The sequence below is a fragment of the Pituophis catenifer genome, unplaced genomic scaffold, assembly GCF_029215685.1.
Source record: "Pituophis catenifer annectens isolate HBS135680 unplaced genomic scaffold, rPitCat1.0.hap2 SCAF_4, whole genome shotgun sequence".
Lineage (NCBI taxonomy): Eukaryota > Metazoa > Chordata > Lepidosauria > Squamata > Colubridae > Pituophis > Pituophis catenifer.
In genome coordinates, this window is record NW_027256884.1 from 63,807,442 (window position 1) to 63,828,169 (window position 20,728).

General features: G+C 43.3%; 1 protein-coding gene across 7 annotated transcripts in view; it reads right to left on the reverse strand.

Moving 5' to 3' along the window:
• Positions 1-20,728, reverse strand: part of DMD (dystrophin) — a 2,096,968-nt gene that overhangs the window by 1,084,970 nt on the left and 991,270 nt on the right. For all 7 annotated transcript variants that reach the window (XM_070944209.1, XM_070944203.1, XM_070944204.1 and 4 more), the window contains exons 29-32: positions 11,309-11,470; positions 8,942-9,052; positions 1,889-2,062; positions 1,607-1,762 (exon numbers count right to left, since the gene is read on the reverse strand). In XM_070944209.1, the coding sequence (XP_070800310.1) occupies positions 1,607-1,762; positions 1,889-2,062; positions 8,942-9,052; positions 11,309-11,470 (603 nt within the window). The remainder of the gene's footprint in view (positions 1-1,606; positions 1,763-1,888; positions 2,063-8,941; positions 9,053-11,308; positions 11,471-20,728) is intronic.

The window sequence follows — 20,728 nt, forward strand, 5'->3', positions numbered from 1 at the left end:
GGGGCTCCTCAGGGTGCCATCGGCTAAACAGTGTCAACTGGCGGCCCCCAGGGGGAGAGCCTTCTCTGTGGGGGCACCTACCATCTGGAACGAGCTCCCCCCAGAGATACAGAGGATCCCGGACCTGCGCACATTTCGTCGTGCTCTCAAAACTTTTTTATTTCAGCAGGCTGGCCTGGCCTAACTCTCCTCTTTTAAATTTTTAATTTGTGATTTTATAAATTGGGTGTTTTAATCTGTGTTTCGGCCAAAATATTTAATAATTTTAAGGGATTTTTTAATATTTGTATTATCTGTATTTTATCTTGGCTATTCACCGCCCTGAGTCCTTCGGGAGTAGGGCGGTATAGAAATTTGATTAATAAATAAATAAATAAATAAATAAATAAATAAATAAATAAATAAATAAAGCAACTGAAGGTGGGAAAAGCCCCTGGGACGGATGGACTGACAGCGGTTTATTATAAAAATTTGCAGGCAGAAATGGTGGAACCACTTAAAGAATTGATGCATTTATTTACAAGATTGTTTACTATTATAGCTACTCCATTTCGATAATGTTTACTATTTTCACCAGAGTAGTAGATAGTATAATCTCCTATTCTACACGTTACATTTTTAGGCCAGTGCATTTCACTCACTCCCAGTATAGAGATATTGTATTTGAACATTGCTTATATAGTATTGTATGTTTTCCCAGATTCATATAGGCTTCTCAGGTTCCTCATTCCAACTCGTAGTTTTGGGTTTATCATGCTTCTAGTAGTTAAATATTATTTTCCACTATGATATGATATATATGAATTAAGCAATTTTTCTGACTAATTTTGGGGAAAATGTTAAAAATATCTACATTAGTAAGCTTCTACAACTTCACTATTATCTCATCTCAGATTACATTAAAATCATGAACAGGTTATTTTAATATTTTTTTCTGATTCTAAGCATAGCAAGTCTTGAGATTAAGAATGAATTCTGTTCCAGGTCTCTCCTTAAACTGAATTTGTATGTAAACTAAAACAAGTTATTTATAAGATATAAATAAGAAACAGCTAACCATTATAACTGTTATAAATTCACTATAACTACTAATACTATACTGTAGTATAACTTTATATACTATGTAAAAGTAATATCACAAACTAAATGCAGTTGTATTACATTATAGTAATTTGTCTAAAAAATGATGGAGAATTATTCTACATATATATCTACATATACAGAAAATAAAACATAGCATGCATATAGATTCATAAAAATAATTGTGAAAAATGGATATTATTTGATAAATGCTTATATAAGCATAAAGGACAAGAACATGTGTGAGCATGTACATTTGGCCAAGCCTTACATTTAAAAAAAATATTGTTCTCTTTCATACTTAACGTAAATACCGTATGTATGAATATGAGATCAGGGAGAAATAAAATATGCAATAATTTGTTCCTTCAAGGGCATGAATTACATTTAAATTGTCTGCATTAGTTGATCACTTTAAATATTCGGTAATGAAAGTTATATATTTTATAATAAAAAACAAAAATAAATAAATACAAAGTGTACTTATCTTTTACATAAGTATCAGGAAATAAGATGGAAAGCATACCTTGGCACCCAAATCATTATACTGTAATTTCAAAGCTGTCAGCCTTTCATCTAGTTCTTTGGGATTTTCAGTTTGCTGCTTCTGTACAATCTGACGCCCAGTTTTTATTATTGTTTCCACTTCAGATTTCACTTCACTAAGAATTTTATATTGTTTCTAGTGAACACAAGAAAAGAGGAACTATATTTTTATTTAAACAAAATGTAACTCATGTTTGCAATTTGCCTGAAGGATAATAAAATGCATGACATTGTGAGAGATAACTTCCTTTGAAATACTTACCATACAATTATCCAGCTGTGACTGCATTGCTTCCTGCTCAATACTTCTCCATTCCAACTTTGGCACTTGCAATTTTACTTCATCTAAAATTCTTTTACTTTCTTGTAATCGCTGCTCAAAATTGACTGGCTTTTGGAACAAGCGAAATTTCATAAAGACATCTTGTAATTTTTTCTGAAAAAATATAAGGAAGGAAAGATATGAGCACAAAGCTATAACTTCAATAATAAATCCAATTCAATAAACTTATAACTCTCCTTAAACTCTTAAAGTAGGGTACAATATATCTTAGATCCAGTTCTGAAATCCATTTTTTTTAAATACTGGTTCTGTGGGCATGGCTTGGTGGGTGTGGTGTGGCACGGTGGACATGGCTTGGTGGGCGTGGCAGGGGAAGGATACTGCAAAATCTCCATTCCCCCCACTCCAGGCGAAGGATACTGCAAAATCCCCATTCCCTCCCCACTCTGGGAGCAGCCAGAAGGGATATTTGCCGGTTTTCCGAACTACTCAAAATTTCCACTACCGGTTCTCCGAACTGCTCAAAATTTCCGCTACTGGTTCTCCAGAACCTGTCAGAACCTATTGGATTTCATCCCTGCTTAGATCTCTATACTTTACTATTTTTTTGAAAGTACAGCATAAAAAACTTTGGTATAGATGGATTTTTTTTTTAATTGAAAAGTTTTAAAATATTTTACAAACAAATTCCCCCCCCTTCCCCCACCCCTTCCCCTCTTCCTCCCCCTCCCCGACTTCCCAGAGCAAAATACAGGGTATTGCATTTAATAAACATAATCTAACATAAGCAAACTAACTATAAACTCTTAACTTCCCCTTACTCTTTAACTCTGCCATAGGTACTAAAATATCAAAGTAGAAAAAAAAATCATCTAAATATTTCATTCATAAGCTATTTGCAACTTTTTAGTCCCGTATTTGTTTTGTATATAGTCAATCCATCTTCTCTATTCCAGTACATATCTTTCATTCGAACAGTCCTTCAAATATGCAGAAATTTTAGCCATCTCCGCCAGATTAGCTACTTTTAATGTCCATTCTTCAATAGTAGGTATTTCTTCCTTCTTCCAATATTGCGCCACCAAAAGTCTGGCTGCCGTTATTAAGTTCAAAATCAAATTAGTCTCTATAACTGTACATCCTTCAATTATACCCAATAAAAAGAACTGTGAAGTAAATTTTATCTTCTTTTTAAGAATATTTTGTATAATCCACCATATCTTAATCCAAAATGCCTTAATTTTCTTACATGTCCACCATACATGAAAATACGTTGCATCATCACATTTACATCTCCAACATGTAGGTTGTAAGTTCGGGTACATACAGGCTAGCTTTTGGGGATCTAAGTGCCATCTATAAAACATTTTGTAAAAATTTTCTCTTAGATTTTGGGCTTGAGTAAACTCAAGGTATAGCTGGATTGATAACCGAATAAGGGAGAGGTATGAGATAGTGTAAATATTAGGATGAATATGTAAATTGTAAATTAGGATGCGTCATAACAAAAGAATGAATTTAATCCTGTGTAGAAAACACCACTGTCTAACTGACTAAACTGTATTGTATTGTAATATAATAAACTTTCAAACAAACAAACAAAAAATTGGACTGAAATATATTTTAAAGAAATAAAATGTGACTGATAGCCCAAATCAATAGACAATCTACATAGAAATGACTGAAAACAACTGTAGAGTTCTTCTTCGCCTATGGATTAATTTATATTAACTTTTTTTTTTTCAAATTTTGATGTATAGCACTTCACACAAATAACAAATAGTTGTGATCTCATATTTAGAATTCACTATCAGCATGGAAATAGCAGTTAATTGTATGCATTTAATTTAGAAAATATGTAAATTCATGGATTTCTTTAAGAAATATTATTCCTTAAATACATTCAATCAGCCTCTGGTGGTTGGTGCAAAATATGTGAATATAAGAGAAAAAGAGTTATCTACTCAGAAATGTAATTTGAAAGCAAAATTCTACAAACAGCTACTATATAAATACTTTTTCTGGAAGAGGATGAAACATACTGTATATGTTTACCTTTGCATAAAGTGTTTCAACAGAGTTTGGAAATTCTGCATGATAAACCATGTCATATCTTTCATTTTATGTTGCTACCCACCATGAGCTGTTAACTCCATATCTTAAAAAAAATCCCCAGCCATTTGATCAGTTTAATTAACATACCATAATTTTAGATTCAACTTATTTTATTACTTTAAGGGTGGTCAAGCTTTGTTATGTAATAAATAGAACGTGCAGTGGCTAATTAACGTGCTAAATTAATCAACTGCCTAAACTTCCACCTTCAAAATGGCCACTGCGTGTTGAGCCTCTGCCGAGGGTGAGCGATTTTTGGCTAAACAGGACTGTTTGGGGGTGTTGTTTATTACCTCCCCCGACATGGACAATGAGAGGATTTACCAGTGGACCAGAGGGGTCGTCATGAGTCCTTGAAACGGCTCACTGTCGCTGTTGTTGCCTGGGCGAGGGCGAGGCTGCCTGGGCAAGACCGATGGCTGCGGTGGGGCTCGGTGAGTTGCAAACGGCATCCGGCCTCTCAGCATTGGAATTTGGCAGTTGGCGATGGCGCTGCGAGGCCTTGGAGAGGCTGGAGCGGCGGAGTTGGCAGGCCGGGTCGTTGAGAGGCCGAGGAGCGAGGTCGGCGCGGGCCCTCTCCAGGAGTGTCAGAGAGGGTCACCTGGGAAGTCTGCGGGGGTCTCGGGATGAAGGGGGCGAGAGCTGAAGTGGCGGAGCCGAAGGGAGGTGGAGGTGGCTCGCTGGCTCGGGTCTCACTCCACTAGTCCAATGGCGATGACGAGACCTGCTGTGCCCATGGGATAACAAAGAGACTGCCTCTGCTCTCTGCTGGTTGCTGCCGGGACTACAAGCTGGAGTGACATCGGCTGTGCCTATTGTTTTTTTTCTGGGCACTCCCCAGGCATGAGGGGTCTTTGGGGTATTAATCCTATATGACTTCTCTAGCCGCCCCCCCCCGAGAGGGTTGTTGAACCCTGGGCCCCTTAGTTCCATCTGGGGACCCCGCCTAGGACTAGCGATCAGTGAGCTGGGACTTGGACTTGGACAGCTGGGAAGGCGCTGGTTTTTTCTCCCCCGTGGAACTGGCTTGTCTTGGATGGGGATTCCCACTGCCGTGTGAGGGCAGTTGTGGTTCTATGACACCGAACCGGCCATGCAGGGGTGGGAGCTCTGAAATGGCCGAGAATACCACCGGACAGAACTCCCAGTGGATTTCGGGATGCCATCGTGGTGAGAGGACGACGGTGGTTACCAGCTATGCCTCCCAGGTGTTGTGAGGGGACGCCTGGGCGAGGAAGTTACTGATGTTTGGGAGAATCTTAGCCAGTTCCTAGCCCACTATTAACATCTCCTGTTTGCCATTCTTCGCACCCTCTTCTATGATTGTCTATGGCTCTACGATTATATTCAAGATTGGATTTATGGGCTTTAAGGAATACCCCCCATTCCTGGAAGTGGCCCACTGGCCTGGCTAAGAAATACCTCAAAGACGGGTTGTGGGATCCCAAGAGGTGGCACGAAGGAGTTGGGGATTTTAAGAGTTCTTTGTATGCATTTCTAATTCGTTTTTTAAGGGGTGGGAGGGAGAATGTAATGACCAGGGTGGGTTTGGGGGGTAACCCACAGGTGTCGGGGGGCGGGGGGGCTAGTTCCTATATTGGGGAGGGCGTTTCCATCAGCATTGTGGGTGGGAGGGGCAGATATGGCCATATCGTGTTAGGGGAGGGCGCACTCGCTGTCTGCGGGCGATTGCATGCTCCGGCCCTCAATGCTCGTCTCGCACCCTGGGTTGTTCAGATCCTCAGGCCCTGGGCCTCCGGTTGATCTTGTGCAATGCCAGGTCCATGGTAAATAAAGCCCCTCTCATTTGTGATCTGGTTCAGTTGGGGGGGTGCGGACCTGGTAGGTATTACGGAGACCTGGTTGGGCCAGGAAGGTGGGGTCCCCCTTGTTGAGATGTGCCCTCCGGGCTTCTATGCATTCCATCAGCCGAGGTCCCAGGGGAGGGGTGGGGGGGGTGGCGGTTCTGGTAAAGGAAGGTCTCGCCCCAAGGGAGGCCACTGTACCTCAGATAGCTGGATGCGAGTCCCTCCTTGTGAAGTGGGGACAAGGGAGGCAGATGGACTTGCTGACTACGTACCTGGCTCCCTGCCACGTGTCGGCGGCCCTGCCCGAGCTCCTCAACGTGATTGCCGAGGTGGCGGTGGAGACCCCCAGGCTTATGGTCAAGGGGGACTGTAACCTGCCGTCTGTCGGCGAAGCGTCTGAGGCGGCTCAGGAGTTCATGGCTTCCATGACAGCCATGGACCTGACCCAATTAATTCATGGACCCACTCACATGGGAGGACACACTCTGGACTTGATTTTTGTCTCTGGACAGTGGATGAATGATCTTGAGAAAGGGAAGTTAGTGATTGAGCCCTTGTCATGGTCGGATCATTCCCTTCTTAGGCTTGACTTTCTAACTGCCACATCCCACCACAGGGAGGCGGAAGAGACCAGATGGTTCCACCCCAGGCGCCTGATGGATCCTGATAGGTTCCAGATGGAGCTTGGGCCATTTCCTGAGGCTCTGACTTATGGCTCGGCTGAGGAGCTGGTGGCCGCCTGGCTTAGGGCGGCCGCTGACACTTTGGACCGAGTCGTGCCTGTGCGGCCTCTGACCTGTCGCCGAGTCTACCTGGCTCCTTGGTTCTCCGAGGAGCTGAGGGAGATGAAGTGCCAGAAAAGATGCCTAGAGAGCAGTTGGAGATCTAGTCGCTCCGAATCCGACTGAACACTGGTAAGATCTCATATTAAGACTTACCTAGTGGCGATAAAAGCGGCAAAATGTAACTATTTTTCTGCTCTTATTGCATCGGCAGATAATCGCCCGGCTGCCCTGTTTAGGGTGACCCACTCCTTCCTCCATCTGGGAGCGCGGGAGGAACCCTTGTAGGGTCGTGCTGAGGATCTTGTCCAGTATCTGCACGATAAAATCACTCAGATTTGGGAAGGCTTGGTCTCTGACTGGGTAGGTACAGACGGGATGATGGGTGCCAGTCTTGAGACTGCCATTTAGGAGGAATTCGACCCTGTTGCTCCCGAGAACATGGACAGGATACTGAGGCAGCTGAACACGACCACATGTTTATTGGACCCGTGTCCCTCCTGGTTGGTGCTGGCCTCCCAGGAGGTTACGCGAGGCTGGCTCCAGGGGATTATCAACGCTTCCTTGAGTGAGGGTGTCTTGCCATCCGCCTTGAAAGAGGTGGTGGTGAGGCCCCTCCTCAAGAAGCCTGCTCTGGATCTGGCTGTTTTGGCTAAATACCGTCCGGTCTCCAAACTTCCCTTCTTGGCGAAGGTTGTTGAGAGTGTGGTGGCGCGACAGCTTCCTCGGTACTGGGATGAAGCTGTCTATCTGGATCCGCTCCAGTCTGGCTTCAGGCCTCGGCACAGCACGGAAACGGCATTGGTCGCGTTGGTGGATGATCTCTGGAGGGCTCGGGATAGGGGTTGTCCTCTATCCTGGTCCTGTTAGATCTCTCAGCGGCTTTTGATACCATCGACCATGGTATCCTGCTGCGCCGGTTGGAGGGGTTGGGTGTGTGGGGCACCGTTTTGCAGTGGTTCTCCTCCTATCTCTCTGACTGGTCGCAGTCGGTGTTGGCAGGGGGGCAGAGGTTGACCCCGAGGCGCCTTGTTTGTGGGGTGCCTCAGGGGTTGGTCCTCTCGCCCCTTCTGTTCAACATTTATGTGAAGCCGCTGGGTGAGATCATCCGTGGCTTTGGGGTGGAGTTCCATCAGTACGCTGATGATACTCAACTGTACATCTCCACCCCAGGCCATCCCAACGATGCCCTTGAAGTGATGTCCTGGTGCCTGGAGGCCATGCGGATCTGGATGGGGAGTAACAGGCTTTGACTCAACCCTTCCAAGACCGAGTGGCTGTGGCTTCCGGCGTCCCGATATAGCCAGCTGGTGCCATCGCTGGCTATTGGGGGTGAGTTATTGGCCCCCACGGACAGGGCTCGCAACTTGGGCGTCCTCCTGGATGCACGGCTGTCTTTAGAAGAGTATATGACAGCCATGGCCAGGGGGGCTTTTCATCAGGTCTGCCTGATTCACCAGTTGCGTCCCTTTCTGGATCGGGACCCTTTACGCACAGTCACTCAGGCACTCGTCACTTCCTGCCTGGACTACTGCAATGCTCTCTACATGGGGCTCCCCTTGAGGAGCACCCGGAGGCTCCAACTGGTGCAGAATGCGGCCGCGTGGGGGATTATGGGGGCGAGGGGGCGCTCCCATGTGACACCTCTCCTGCGTGAGCTGCATTGGCTTCCAGTGGTCTTCCGGGTGCGCTTCAAGGTGTTGGTTACCACCTTTAAAGCACTCCGTGGCATAGGACCTGGGTATTTGCGGCACCACCTTCTGCCGCCGATAGCCTCCCACCGACCATTCTGGAATGATTTGCCCCCGGAGATACGAAGGATATCGGATCTCCGGGTCTTTCGCCGTACTCTGAAAACTTTTCTTTTCCATCAAGCAGGGCTGGTGTGAACCCCCCCCCTTTTAGTCTTTTTAGTCTTTTTTAGTTTTTTAGCTTTTAAATTGTCAATGGGTTTTAATTCGAATTGTTTCAAATTGGGCCAAAGTTATGTAATTCTTTTAATAATTTTAAATTTTGTATTGGTATGTGTTTTAGTTCTGGCTGTGCACTGCCCTGAGTCTACTAGGAGAAGGGCGGTAAATTGAATAAAATAAATAAATAAATATTAGTTTTATAAATCCCATGTCCTTTATGCAGTGATCATTATAAACTTTAGACTAACCAAGAATCTGTGTGCTACAAAGCATATTTTTGAATCAGATCCAAAGTTTTGCACAATCTTAGTTCTTTTTCAGGTCATGGCATGATTAACACATAATTAAACTTTATTTTGAATATTTGAAAGTAGATTTTAAATTAATCTACAAAAGCAAATTAAATTCACAAACCTGTGCAGTATCAATTTGAGAGAACATTCTATTGGCAGAATCTTTACCCTGGTTATGTTTCTTCATTTCATCCAAGGTAATCTCATGGCTTGTCAACTCTGATTGAATTTTCTGGGTGGGTGCAAAGGTGGTGGTGGTGGAGAGAAGACATATTTGAATCAAATTATATTATTTTTACAAGATTAATATGTCTGAATTTACACAAAGACTTTACACAAAGAATAAATAAATTTAAATTATTAAAGTTGAATTCCAATAGTATCAGTACCGTAATAGATTATGCATTGTCTATAGAATGGATTTTAAGTTCATCTATATTCAATTGTATACTTCAAAATTTTGCCCTGGAAGTTGGCTGACGCTCTAGATCAAATTTGATATATATTTTCACAGATGGCCCAAAAACAGAAATAGACATTGTGCAGGTAGAGATTTGTAAAATATGGATGGAACTGTATAAGAGTCATTCCAAAACCTAGACCCAAATAGAGAGATGGGTGGTATATAAATTTAATAATAAAAAAAATAAATGAATAATGATAAATTTGAGGTGTGTGTTCAAAATATAACTGTGTTCCAATATTAACTTTTTGTAACCTATTCAGAGTTGCATTATTTGTATTGGGTAACTATATGAAAGCTATAAATAAATAATTAAACACCACAGCATGAACAGAAGAAATTAAAATATTTACAACTAGAGCTACAAAAATAATAGTATTATTTGTAGTAATCCCTTCAAAGTATTAAGAAAAAGATAATTCAAGTTCAATTTCTGTGATATATATTTCTAGTTTTCTATTGTTTTATTATGTTTCTTCATAAAATGGAAATCATATTTAACATTAAAATATTAAAGGATGATTTGTCTGAGTTCTATATAATTTATTAGTTGGATGAGATGTCAAAAAATAAAGCCAATAATAATATTAATGGTAAGATAATGGTAAGACTGAATGGCTTTTGGTGCATGAGCTTCAGGATCAGGGACTTTACCATCTTTAGTTCTGGATGGGGTTGAACTGATCCAGACATACAGTACCCACCCAGTTTACTTCCAGGTCCAATTCAAGGTGTTTGTTACTACCTTTAAACTACCTTTGTGGCATGGGTCCAGATTACCCAAGGAACCATCTCACTCCAATGGGATTGGCCTGCCCCACCCATGCATGCTGTAGACCCCAGCAGTAAAGGAATTCCAGTTGGCAGTATCCAGAAAAAGAGTTTTGGTTCCTGCTCTTTGGAATGTCATGGAAGTGAGATTCACACTCACCATTTTGGCCTTCCAAAAAGGCTTGAAAACTTGGCTCTGCCATTGGCTTGGGGCCCCAATGGGGGCATGTCATACTGAGATGGTTAATGGACTGAGATAATTCACTTTCACCCATGTACATCTTGCTCTCTTCCTTGCCATCTTTGTTAATTTTAAGTAAATTTTAACATGAATATTTATTAATATTTAATGCTTTATCTTGTTTAATTAGCTGTATGCCACCTGGAGTCACCTCTTGGTGAAATGTGAGGCAGAAAAATTTAATAAACAAACAAACAAACAAACAAACAAACAAACAAACAAACAAACAAACAAATATTGGTCAGGTTCTTGGCCAAACCACTTCTGGAAAAACCTGGCCAAGAAAACTTCAGGGACTTGTCCTGGAAATCTCCAAGAATCAAAGTGATTGAATGGGGAATACACACACATACGCACACACAAACATACATACATTCAGTAAATATACTGTCTCTTTCCTAGAGCTGAGAAAAAATGACTAACCCAAAGTCACTGAGCTGGCTTTGAGTATAAGGCAGGACTATGGTCTCATGGTTTCCAGTCTGATGCCTTAACTACAATTATAAAATTGGCTTTCATCTATCTATATAATTCTGCTTTTTCATATAAGACAATATGCATAAAATTGTCCAAATAACTAAATGCAGGTATCTGTATGTAATTCAATAAGAATTCACTTGGGGTGTAAATATAAGTTAATTGAAAATACTAACCACGATGAGTAACTTAATTGCATGATAAAATTAGCACTTCAAAAAATTATAGTATTCACTTTGCTTCTTTAATTTTACAATATAAACATTTGCAAACTTTTAATTTGGTGTGATAAAATAATATTACATTAGCATCAGGAAAGATAAAATAAACATAAAAGATCATTTTACTTGAAAATATATGTGATCTTTTTGATTTTATGCAGTTCCTGTTTCATTTGCCGGCTAGCAATTTTGTAAGAATTAGATCAATGATAATTCTAGAATCATTGTAAATTTAGAACAATCTAATAAAATAAATTCTTACTGATTCCTTGAAAGATAGAACTATTTAATGCAATTACATGTTATATGGCTCACCTGTGCTTCTTGAGGTACATGTGCTGCATCAATTCGGTCTGTAATATATCCTGTTAATTGTTGATCAATGAAGGCCAGAGACTCTTGAATTAATTGAAGGGTTTTGTCAATCTCGTGAGCAGAGTGGATACTTTGTTCAAGAAACTTCTGACTTCTCACAGCCTAGAAAATAATACGAAGAATTACACCTCAATATTTTCAAAGTATTGTTTACAATGTAGCTTGCAGTACAAACTAGAATTTCCAATTAATATATCACTACCTTTTTGTAAGATAAATTTCTTTGCTTCTTGCCAGCCATTTTATTTTTTTAAAGAAATAACTGAGAAATAGCCAATATGTTAAAAAAGAGGGATATTGAAGAATTTGATGATGAACAGTATTACAAATTGAAGTTCAATATTCTGTTTAGATAGTTTTTATTCTGAGGCCACAGATATACCTGAACTTGTTATTTATCCCAAGAGATCTCCTTTGGGCAGAACAGAATTACAGTCACCACAATCCATTTTAACATAATCCACTGTAATGAGTGACAGGGATAAACATGCTGTTTATAAAGCAACTGGAACATAAGATATAAATAGTTTCTTAGAGCATGGATTAATCACAGGAATGGTTACTTCCTTATTATTTGTTTTTCATTGCATGGTTCACTACTAAGCTTACCTATAAAAATTCTTAACAAAGTAGCATTCATCTTAAAATTACAAAAACTAAAGAATGCAGTAATCAGACTAACTTTAATGTCACTAAAGCAGGTCTGGTTATATCACTTTAAACTTGTCCCAAAATGTAAATCTAATGAATATGTTCACTAGTTCACAAAGGTCACTTTTTGCAAGTTGTTCAATTATTTCTCCTTTAAAATTTAAGATGAGACTACCAGATGTTTGCTTATTTTTCAGGTTCTGCTTTGTATCCGCACATACAGAACATATGAATGAATATATAGTGTACATATATAATAGTGTACATACACATACACATACATGCTGTATATTCATTAATTATACATTATGCATTATGCATCTGGGAGCACGGGAGGATCCCCTGCAGGGTTGGGCTGAGGATTTTGTCCAGTATCTGCACGATAAAATCACTCAGATTCGGGAAGGCTTGGTCTTTGACTGAGTAGGTACAGACGGGATGATGGGTGCCGGTCTTGAGACTGCCATTTGGGAGGAGTTCTATCCTGTTGCTCCCGAGGACATGGACAGGATACTGGGGTGGCTGAATGCGACCACATGTTTATTGGACCCGTGTCCCTCCTGGTTGGTGCTGGCCTCCCGGGAGGTTACGCGAGGCTGGCTCCAGGGGATTATCAACGCTTCCTTGAGTGAGGTGTCTTGCCATCCGCCTTGAAAGAGGCAGTGGTGAGGCCCTTCCTCAAGAAACCTGCTCTGGATCTGGCTGTTTTGGCTAAATACCGTCCGGTCTCCAAACTTCCCTTCTTGGCGAAGGTTGTTGAGAGTGTGGTAGCGCGACAGCTTCCTCGGTACCGGGATGAAGCTGTCTATCTGGATCTGCTCCAGTCCGGCTTCAGGCCTGGGCACAGCACGGAAACAGCATTGGTCACGTTGGTGGATGATCTCTGGAGGGCTCGGGATAGGGGTTGCTCCTCTATCCTGGTCCTGTTAGATCTCTCAGCGGCTTTTGATACCATCGACCATGGTATCCTGCTGCGCCGGTTGGAGGAGTGGGAGTGGGGGGCACCATTTTGCGGTGGTTCTATCTCTTCAACATTTATGTGAAGCCGCTGCGTGAGATCATCCGTGGCTTTGGGGTGGAGTTCCATCAGTACGCTGATGATACTCAGCTGTACATCTCCATCCCAGGCCATCCCAACGATGCCCTTGAAGTGATGTCCCGGTGCCTGAAGGCCATGCAGATCTGGATGGGGAGTAACAGGCTTCGACTCAACCCTTCCAAGACCGAGTGGCTGTGGCTTCCGGCGTCCCAATATAGCCAGCTGGTGCCATCACTGGCTATTGGGGGCGAGTTATTGGCCTCCACGGACAGGGCTCGCAACTTGGGTGTTCTCCTGGATGCATGGCTGTCTTTAGAAGAGCATATGACGGCCATGGCCAGGGGGGCTTTTTATCAGGTTCGCCTGATTCACCAGTTGCGTCCCTTTCTGGATCGGGACTCCTTATGCAGTCACTCAGACACTTGTCACTTCCCGCCTGGACTACTGCAATGCTGTCTACATGCGGCTCCCCTTGAGGAGCACCCGGAGGCTCCAACTGGTGCAGAATGCGGCCGCGCAGGGGATTATGGGAGCGAGAGGGCGCTCCCATGTGACACCTCTCCTGCGTGAGCTGCATTGGCTTCCAGTGGTCTTCCGGGTGCGCTTCAAGGTGTTGGTCACCACCTTTAAAGCGTTCCATGGCATAGGACCTGGGTATTTGCGGGGCCGCCTTCTGCCGCCGATAGCCTCCCACTGACCAGTACGCTCCCACAGAGAGGGACTCCTCAGGGTGCTGATAGCCAGGCAATGTCGGCTGGCGACCCCCAGGGGGAGGGCTTTCTCTGTGGCAGCTCCTGCCCTCTGGAACGATTTGCCCCCGGAAATACGAAGGATATTGGATCTCTGGGTCTTTCGCCGTGCCCTGAAAACTTTTCTTTTCCATCAAGCAGGGCTGGTGTGAAACCCCCCCCTTTTTTTTTTAGCCTCTTAAATTGTCAATGGGTTTTAGTTTGAATGTTTTAAATTTTGGGCCAAAGTCATATAATTCTTTTAAAAATTTTAAATTTTGTATTGGTATGTGTTTTAGTTTTGGCTGTGCACCGCCTTGAGTCCACTAGGAGAAGGGCGGGATACAAATTGAATAAATTAAATAAATAAATAAATAAATTTTATAAAATCTTCATTTATTTATTTTAGATGCTACTCCTCTCACCTATAAGGCAACTATGGACAACTTACAGACAATAATAAAGATTAATTGCAAACACTTAACATTTTTAAAGCTATGCATAAAACTAAAAGCAAGGAGATGGATGGCACAGGTATGAGGTCTTCTTCTTACCCCATCAATTACCTCCAGTGGTTAGTGTTCTCTTTATATGAAAATCAAATTATATTGCAAGTTTAAATTGTTAGTCTCATGTTTTTAAACCTTTGTAAAATAAAGGAATGGTTATGAGCTATGGATTCATAACCAGTGAAATGACAAACATTTTAAAAACTTTTTTAAATAGGAAAGCAAACAAGCCTACATTTGTGATAGTTATTAGTTATTGTTAAACCACTCACAAAATAGATATATTTATGTTGTAAACACCAGAGTCTTCAGTGATAATAATATGACATCACTAGGTCAGATTGGATGGGTGTAAAATCCTGCCTCTACTCCCCAATCAAGAAAGTACAGACTCTTGAGACAGCAGCATTTCAAAAGGAACCTTTTATTGAAAGGGAGTGATTGCAAGACAAAAGCAAAGCAAAGGGTCTGAATGACCCCAAGTCATTTCTGTTAGGATAAAGTGGTTAGAAACCCCTCCTCTCAGTTTGATGTTCAATGAGCCAATCCACAATTGCGAAGATGTTGTGGAAACGGTTGTCCTGAGAAAGAGATAAGGATGTGTTTCTTCTGTGAGGCTTCCAAACTGAAAGAAAACAGATGGCCCTCCCCCCCTTGTACATCTCCCAAGGTAACTCAAAATACAGGGCAGAATAGGTGACAGGGTAAAAATTATAAACTAGGGAATTACAGGATACATAGGAAAACAGGATGAGAGCAATAAGTGAGTACAAGAATCTGGGGTCCCCTCCCCACTTGACTGGCAGTATCATGATAGGGATCTGACATGCTGCCCCCCTTCAAAAAAAATAGGGGATTACCTGTAAGAGAGAACAGAAAGATGAACATCATAGAGGGTTAGTTCGGTTTGTTAGGATACTTCGAGTGAAACTTTTTCAGCAATGCAGGGCCCTAACATGTTTCTTAGCTACCCACTCATTTTGTGAGGGAGGTCAAAGCAGTGGTGGGATTCAAATTTTTTAACAACCGGTTCTGTGGGTGTGGCTTATTTGGGAGCATGGCTTGGTGGTCATATGACTGGGTGGGTGTGGCTAGCTGGTCATGTGACTGGGTGGGCATGGCTAGGTGCATAGGAACTACTCAGAGGGCTGAAAAAAGTCTTTTCTGACCGGTCCTTGCACTTTTGACCGGTCCTTGCACTTATGACCATCCTCACATTTCTGCCCATTGTAGCATTCTTAACAACCGTGTCACTCATTTCACAGCTGCTTCACCACAGTGACAAGATAGGGCGCAAAACGTAAAATGTGAGGACAGTCATAAGTGCGAGGACCAGTCAAAAGTGCAAGGACTGATCAAAAATAACTTTTTCAACCCTCTGAGTAGTCCCTATGCACATAGGGACTACCCAGAGGCTGAAAAAAAGTGATTTCTGACAGGTCCTTGTACTTTTGACCAGTCCTCACACTTATGACCGGTCATCATTTATGCCCGTTGCAGCATTCTTAACAACCATGTCATTCATTTCACAACTGCTGTGCTTCATGTGACCGGGTGGGTGTAGCCAGGTGGTCATGTGACATCGCTTCTTTGCCCTAATGACAGTTTGCTGCAATGGTTCTAAGTGTGAAAAACAGTCATAAGTCACTTTTTTCAGTGCCATTGTAACTGTTGTAAATCAAGGATTACCTACCTGTACAAAAATACAAAATGCTTCTTTGCTTGCAAAAAACTGCCCTAAATACCAATCATTAGATTAGAAATGCCTGCAAACTGGAGCTACAAATCAGGCAGGATGGCAGAGCCTCTTGAGGAATTAAAATAGTTAAAATGCAATGATAACTATCAGCAGCCAACTCTTGCTCATAAAGTGAAACCCTTAAGCAGAGAGGCCATTTAAGCTCTCCAGAATGAAGCAAAGGAGCAAACAAAGTATCTGTTGCTTGTTAAACCAATTACCAGAACAAATAGACACAGGAACTAGTCAGATTTCCAAAGCTGCTTCTTTTCAGGAATAGAGATTAACATTTTTCCTTCCAAACAAAGCTGAATAGGGAAAATTATCTCATCATCAAGCACAGAATTAAACTTCACCAAAAACCAGTTTTAGACCAAAAGTCAGAAAGGGTATGTAAACTCACGTTTGAATGTCAATCTTTCTAGCTAACCAATAAGACTTGCTGAATGTCACTCATCTTGGTTCCTCATCATTAAAAGCTTCTGCTTTGTTATTCAATTTATTTACTTATTTATTTATTTATTCAATTTATATGCCGCCCCTCTCCAAAGACCCAGGACGGCTCACAATACACTCAAAAAATCACTATAAAAACACTTGAAAATTAAAAACATTAAAGACATTAAAACCCATTCACACCATTCATGGCCGGATCTCGTCAGATCACAAAGCGAGATCAATGGCCCCAGGTCTGCCGGAAAAGCCAGATATTCACCACTTTTCGGAAGGCCAATTGGGTGGGGATGGTCCGGACCTCAGGAAGTAACTGGTTCCAGAGAGCTGGGGCAGCCACAGAGAAGGCCCTCCCCTGCGGGCTCGCCAGCCGGCATTATTTAGCTGATGGGACCTGGAGGAGACCAACTCTGTGGATCTTACCGGTCGCTGGGAGCTATGCTGTAGAAGGCAGTCTCGAAGAGCCATGTAGGGCTTTAAATGTGAGGGAACTCATGAAGAATGATGGTTCGTTGAGGGCGCTTCCAAGAAAAGGTCAGCACACAAGGATGCAATCAAATTAAGTCTTTATTTAGAAGTAAAAGTGGAGTAAAATAAGGTCCCAGGCATGGAGGCATCCATGCCTGGATTGAGCCCATGGGTCAGTCCCATAGGAGACTAGAACAAGAGCAGGCAAAAGGGAAAGGGTAAAAAGGGCAAAAAAAGGGAAGAGCAGCCCCTGTGCAGGGGTTCTTATAGGGGCCCCTGGCCCCTCCCTTACAAGGTGTGTGAGGGGGCCAGAGGGCCATTAACTTTCCCCAATGGGGCTGCAGGGGCTGGAGCCCCTTGACCCACCAGTGGGATCAAAGGTGTCTCTTTGCCCCCATCTGGTGGCCTTTGAAGAGACTGCCATGGCTGGCACAAAACACCTAACATTAAAGGTAATAACCAACACCTTGAATTGTGACCGGAGACCAATAGGGAGCCAGTGCAGCTCGCGGAGAATTGGTGTAATGTGGGTGTACCTAGGTGCACCCACGACAGCTCGGGCGGCTGCATTCTCGACCAACTGTAGTCTCCGAACACTTTTCAAGGGTAGCCCCATGTAGCGCGCGCTGCAATAATCCAACCGTGAGGTGACAAAGGCATGAGTGACTGTGAGGAGAGCCTCCTGATCCAAGTAGGGTCGCAATTGGTGCACCAGGCGAACCTGTGCAAAGGCCCCCCTAGCCACAGCTGTCAGATGTTGCTCTAATCCTAGTTGTGAGTCTAGGAGGACACCCAAATTGTGAGCCCATTCTGAGGGGGACAATTTCTCCCCCCCCCCCAGAACCAAGGATGGACAATCGACATAGTCTTTAGGAGGCACTACCCACAGCCACTCGGTCTTGTCTGAGTTAAGTCTGAGCCTGTTGACTCCCATCCAGACCCTCACAGCCTCCAGGCACCGGCACTTCACATCCACCACCTCACTGAATTGACATGGGGTAGATATACAGCTGGGTATCATCAGCGTATTGCTTATACCTCACCCCATATTGTCGGATGATCTCACCTAGCAGCTTCATGTAGATGTTAAATAGGAGGGGAGAGAGGACCGAGCCCTGAGCCACCCTGCAAACGAGGGGGCTAGGGGTTGACCTCTGTCCTCCTACCAACACCGACTATGACCGACCAGAGAGATAGGAGGAGAACCACTGTAACACGGTGCCTCCCACTCCCAGCACCCTTAGTCATCCCAGAAGGATACCACGATCAATGGTTTCAAAAGCCACTGAGAGGTCAAGTAGCACCAAGATGGAGGAATGACCCCCATCTCAGGCTCGCCAGAAATCATCCATCAGCATGACCAAAGCAGTTTCTGTGCTGTAGCCAGGCCTGAAGCCAGACTGAAAAGGGTGTAGATAATCCGTTTCCTCCAATGACCGCAGGAGCTAAAGTGCCACCACTTTCTCTACAACCTTTCCCACAAAGGGTAGGTTGGAGACTGGACGAAAGTTCTTTAATTCTGCTAGATCCAGGAAAGGCTTCTTGAGGAGGGACCTTACAACCGCCTCCTTTAACAGTTGTGGGAAGGCCCCTTCCCTCAAGGACACGTTAACTAAAGCCTGGACCCAGCCTCATGTCACTTCCCTGCTGGCCAAAACCAGCCAGGAGAGGCACGGGTCCAACAAAAAAGTGGAGGAACTCATTGCTCCTACAGCCTTGACCACTTCCTCAGGAGTCACAGGCTCAAATTCATCCCACACAATAGGACTAAGACCTGCCCCCGTCATCTCGGTCAGAATTGCCCAATCAGAGTCCAGGTCCATCCGAATCTGAGCAACTTTATCCAACAGAAACTGCACAAACTCCTCAGCTCTACCCTGCAAGGGCTTCTCCACTCCCCCTACATTAAGGAGGGAGCGAGTCACGCTAAATAGGGTGGCTGGGCGCGAATCAGCAGATGCAATAAGTGCAGAAAAATGCGAACGTTTTGCCGCCTGTATCGCCACTAAATAAGTCCTAATAAAGGCTCTTAAGAGTGTTTGGTCAGATTCAGAGTTACTGGTCCTCCAGTGTCGCTCTAGACATCTCTTCTGGCGCTTCATCTCCTGGAGCTCCTCAGTAAACCAGGGAGCTTTCCTGGATCCACTGCCATGGAGAGGTCGCAAAGGCGCAATCCGGTCCAGTGCCCCAGGTGCCGCCCTATTCCAGGCAGCTGCCAGGGATTCAGCCGGACTGTGGACAAGGGAGTCAGGTATCTCCCCAAGCTCCTTCTGGAACCCTTCAGGGTCCATTAGGCACCTGGGGTGGAACCACTTAATCGGTTCTGCCTCCCTGCGATGGAGGAGTAGCGTCCTGAAGTCCAACCTCAGCAGGAAATGATCTGACCACGACAAGGGAGAAGCATCTATACCCCTTAATTCCAGGTCATATCTCCACTGCCCCGAGAGAAACACCAGGTTAAGTGTGTCCCCCCCCCAATGAGTCGGACCCTGAACTACTTGGGTCAAGTCCATGGTTGTCATGGAAGCCATGAATTCCTGAGCTGCATCTGAGGATTCGCCAAGTGACGGCAAAGTCCCCCAGTACCATAAGCCTGGGGAACTCCACCGCCAGCCCAGCTACCACCTCTAGCAGCACAATTATTTCTTCAAAGTGCTGATCATTGCACCCTGGCTGGAAGAACTCCAACAGGGGAGTATTTCCTCCCAAGAGTGGTGTAAAAAGCTTAAAACAACCCTTCCCCTTTAAGAAAGTCAAGAAAAAAAAACTTCGAGAAGGTCCAGAATCAGAAGCGACAGTAAGACTGCCAAGAATGTAATAAGGGTTAACTGAGAGGCAGTTTCTGTAAGCAGGGCAATAAAGATTAGGCTAGGAAACAACACCAGAAAGTTGTAATTCCTTACAGGATTAACTCTGAAAAAGTGGGAAAAAACAAAAGGAGATTTCTTCTAACAACCGGTTCTCTGAACTGCTTAACTACTTAACAAGGTTCTCCGAACTGCTTAACAACCGGTTCTACTGAACCGGTGCGAACCGGTAGAATCCCACCACTGGGTCAATGTCTCCAGGAGACTAGATATTGAGTGGGTGTGGAAGTCAAGGATCTCTTTGATTTCAAAGTGTTGTTCCCCTTCCACCATAATGGCAGAATAGGTGACAGGGTGAACGTTATATACTAGGGAATTACAGGATACATAAGAAAACAGGATGAGAGCAATAAGTGAGTAAAAGGATCTGGGGTCCCCTCCTCTCCCCACTAGAATGGCAATATCATGATAGGGATGTTCCCTTCCCTTCAATGTACATGTTGCAACTCTTTGAAATAGTCTTTTCCCTGAAGTTCAGAAACCCCTTACCCTATTCTGAAGGGGTATGAATATCTGGCTTTTTACCCAGGAATTGAGCTAAGCTTTGCATTCATATAATAATGGAAACTACCTGTAAACTTCATTCACTAAGAAAACTCTATGAAAATATTCCAATAAATTACTTAATGGAAGTTTTCAGTAGGAGCTTCTTTCCTATGCCTACTTTGGATTGATAGTTATTACTCTGTCATATTTTGAGTCAAGCCCTGAAATAACACTGTTATCTCAGTTTGCAACTATTATCATGTATAAGCTTGTGAACATAGGCTGGATATGTTTTTATTAAAACATTTTTAGTATCAATATTAATAGTACATATTATTTGTAAACCAAGCTTCAATGGAATGATATTTAACTGTATGGTTATAGAATAGGGCCATTTTTTTTCTCTATAGACTGCCTCTGC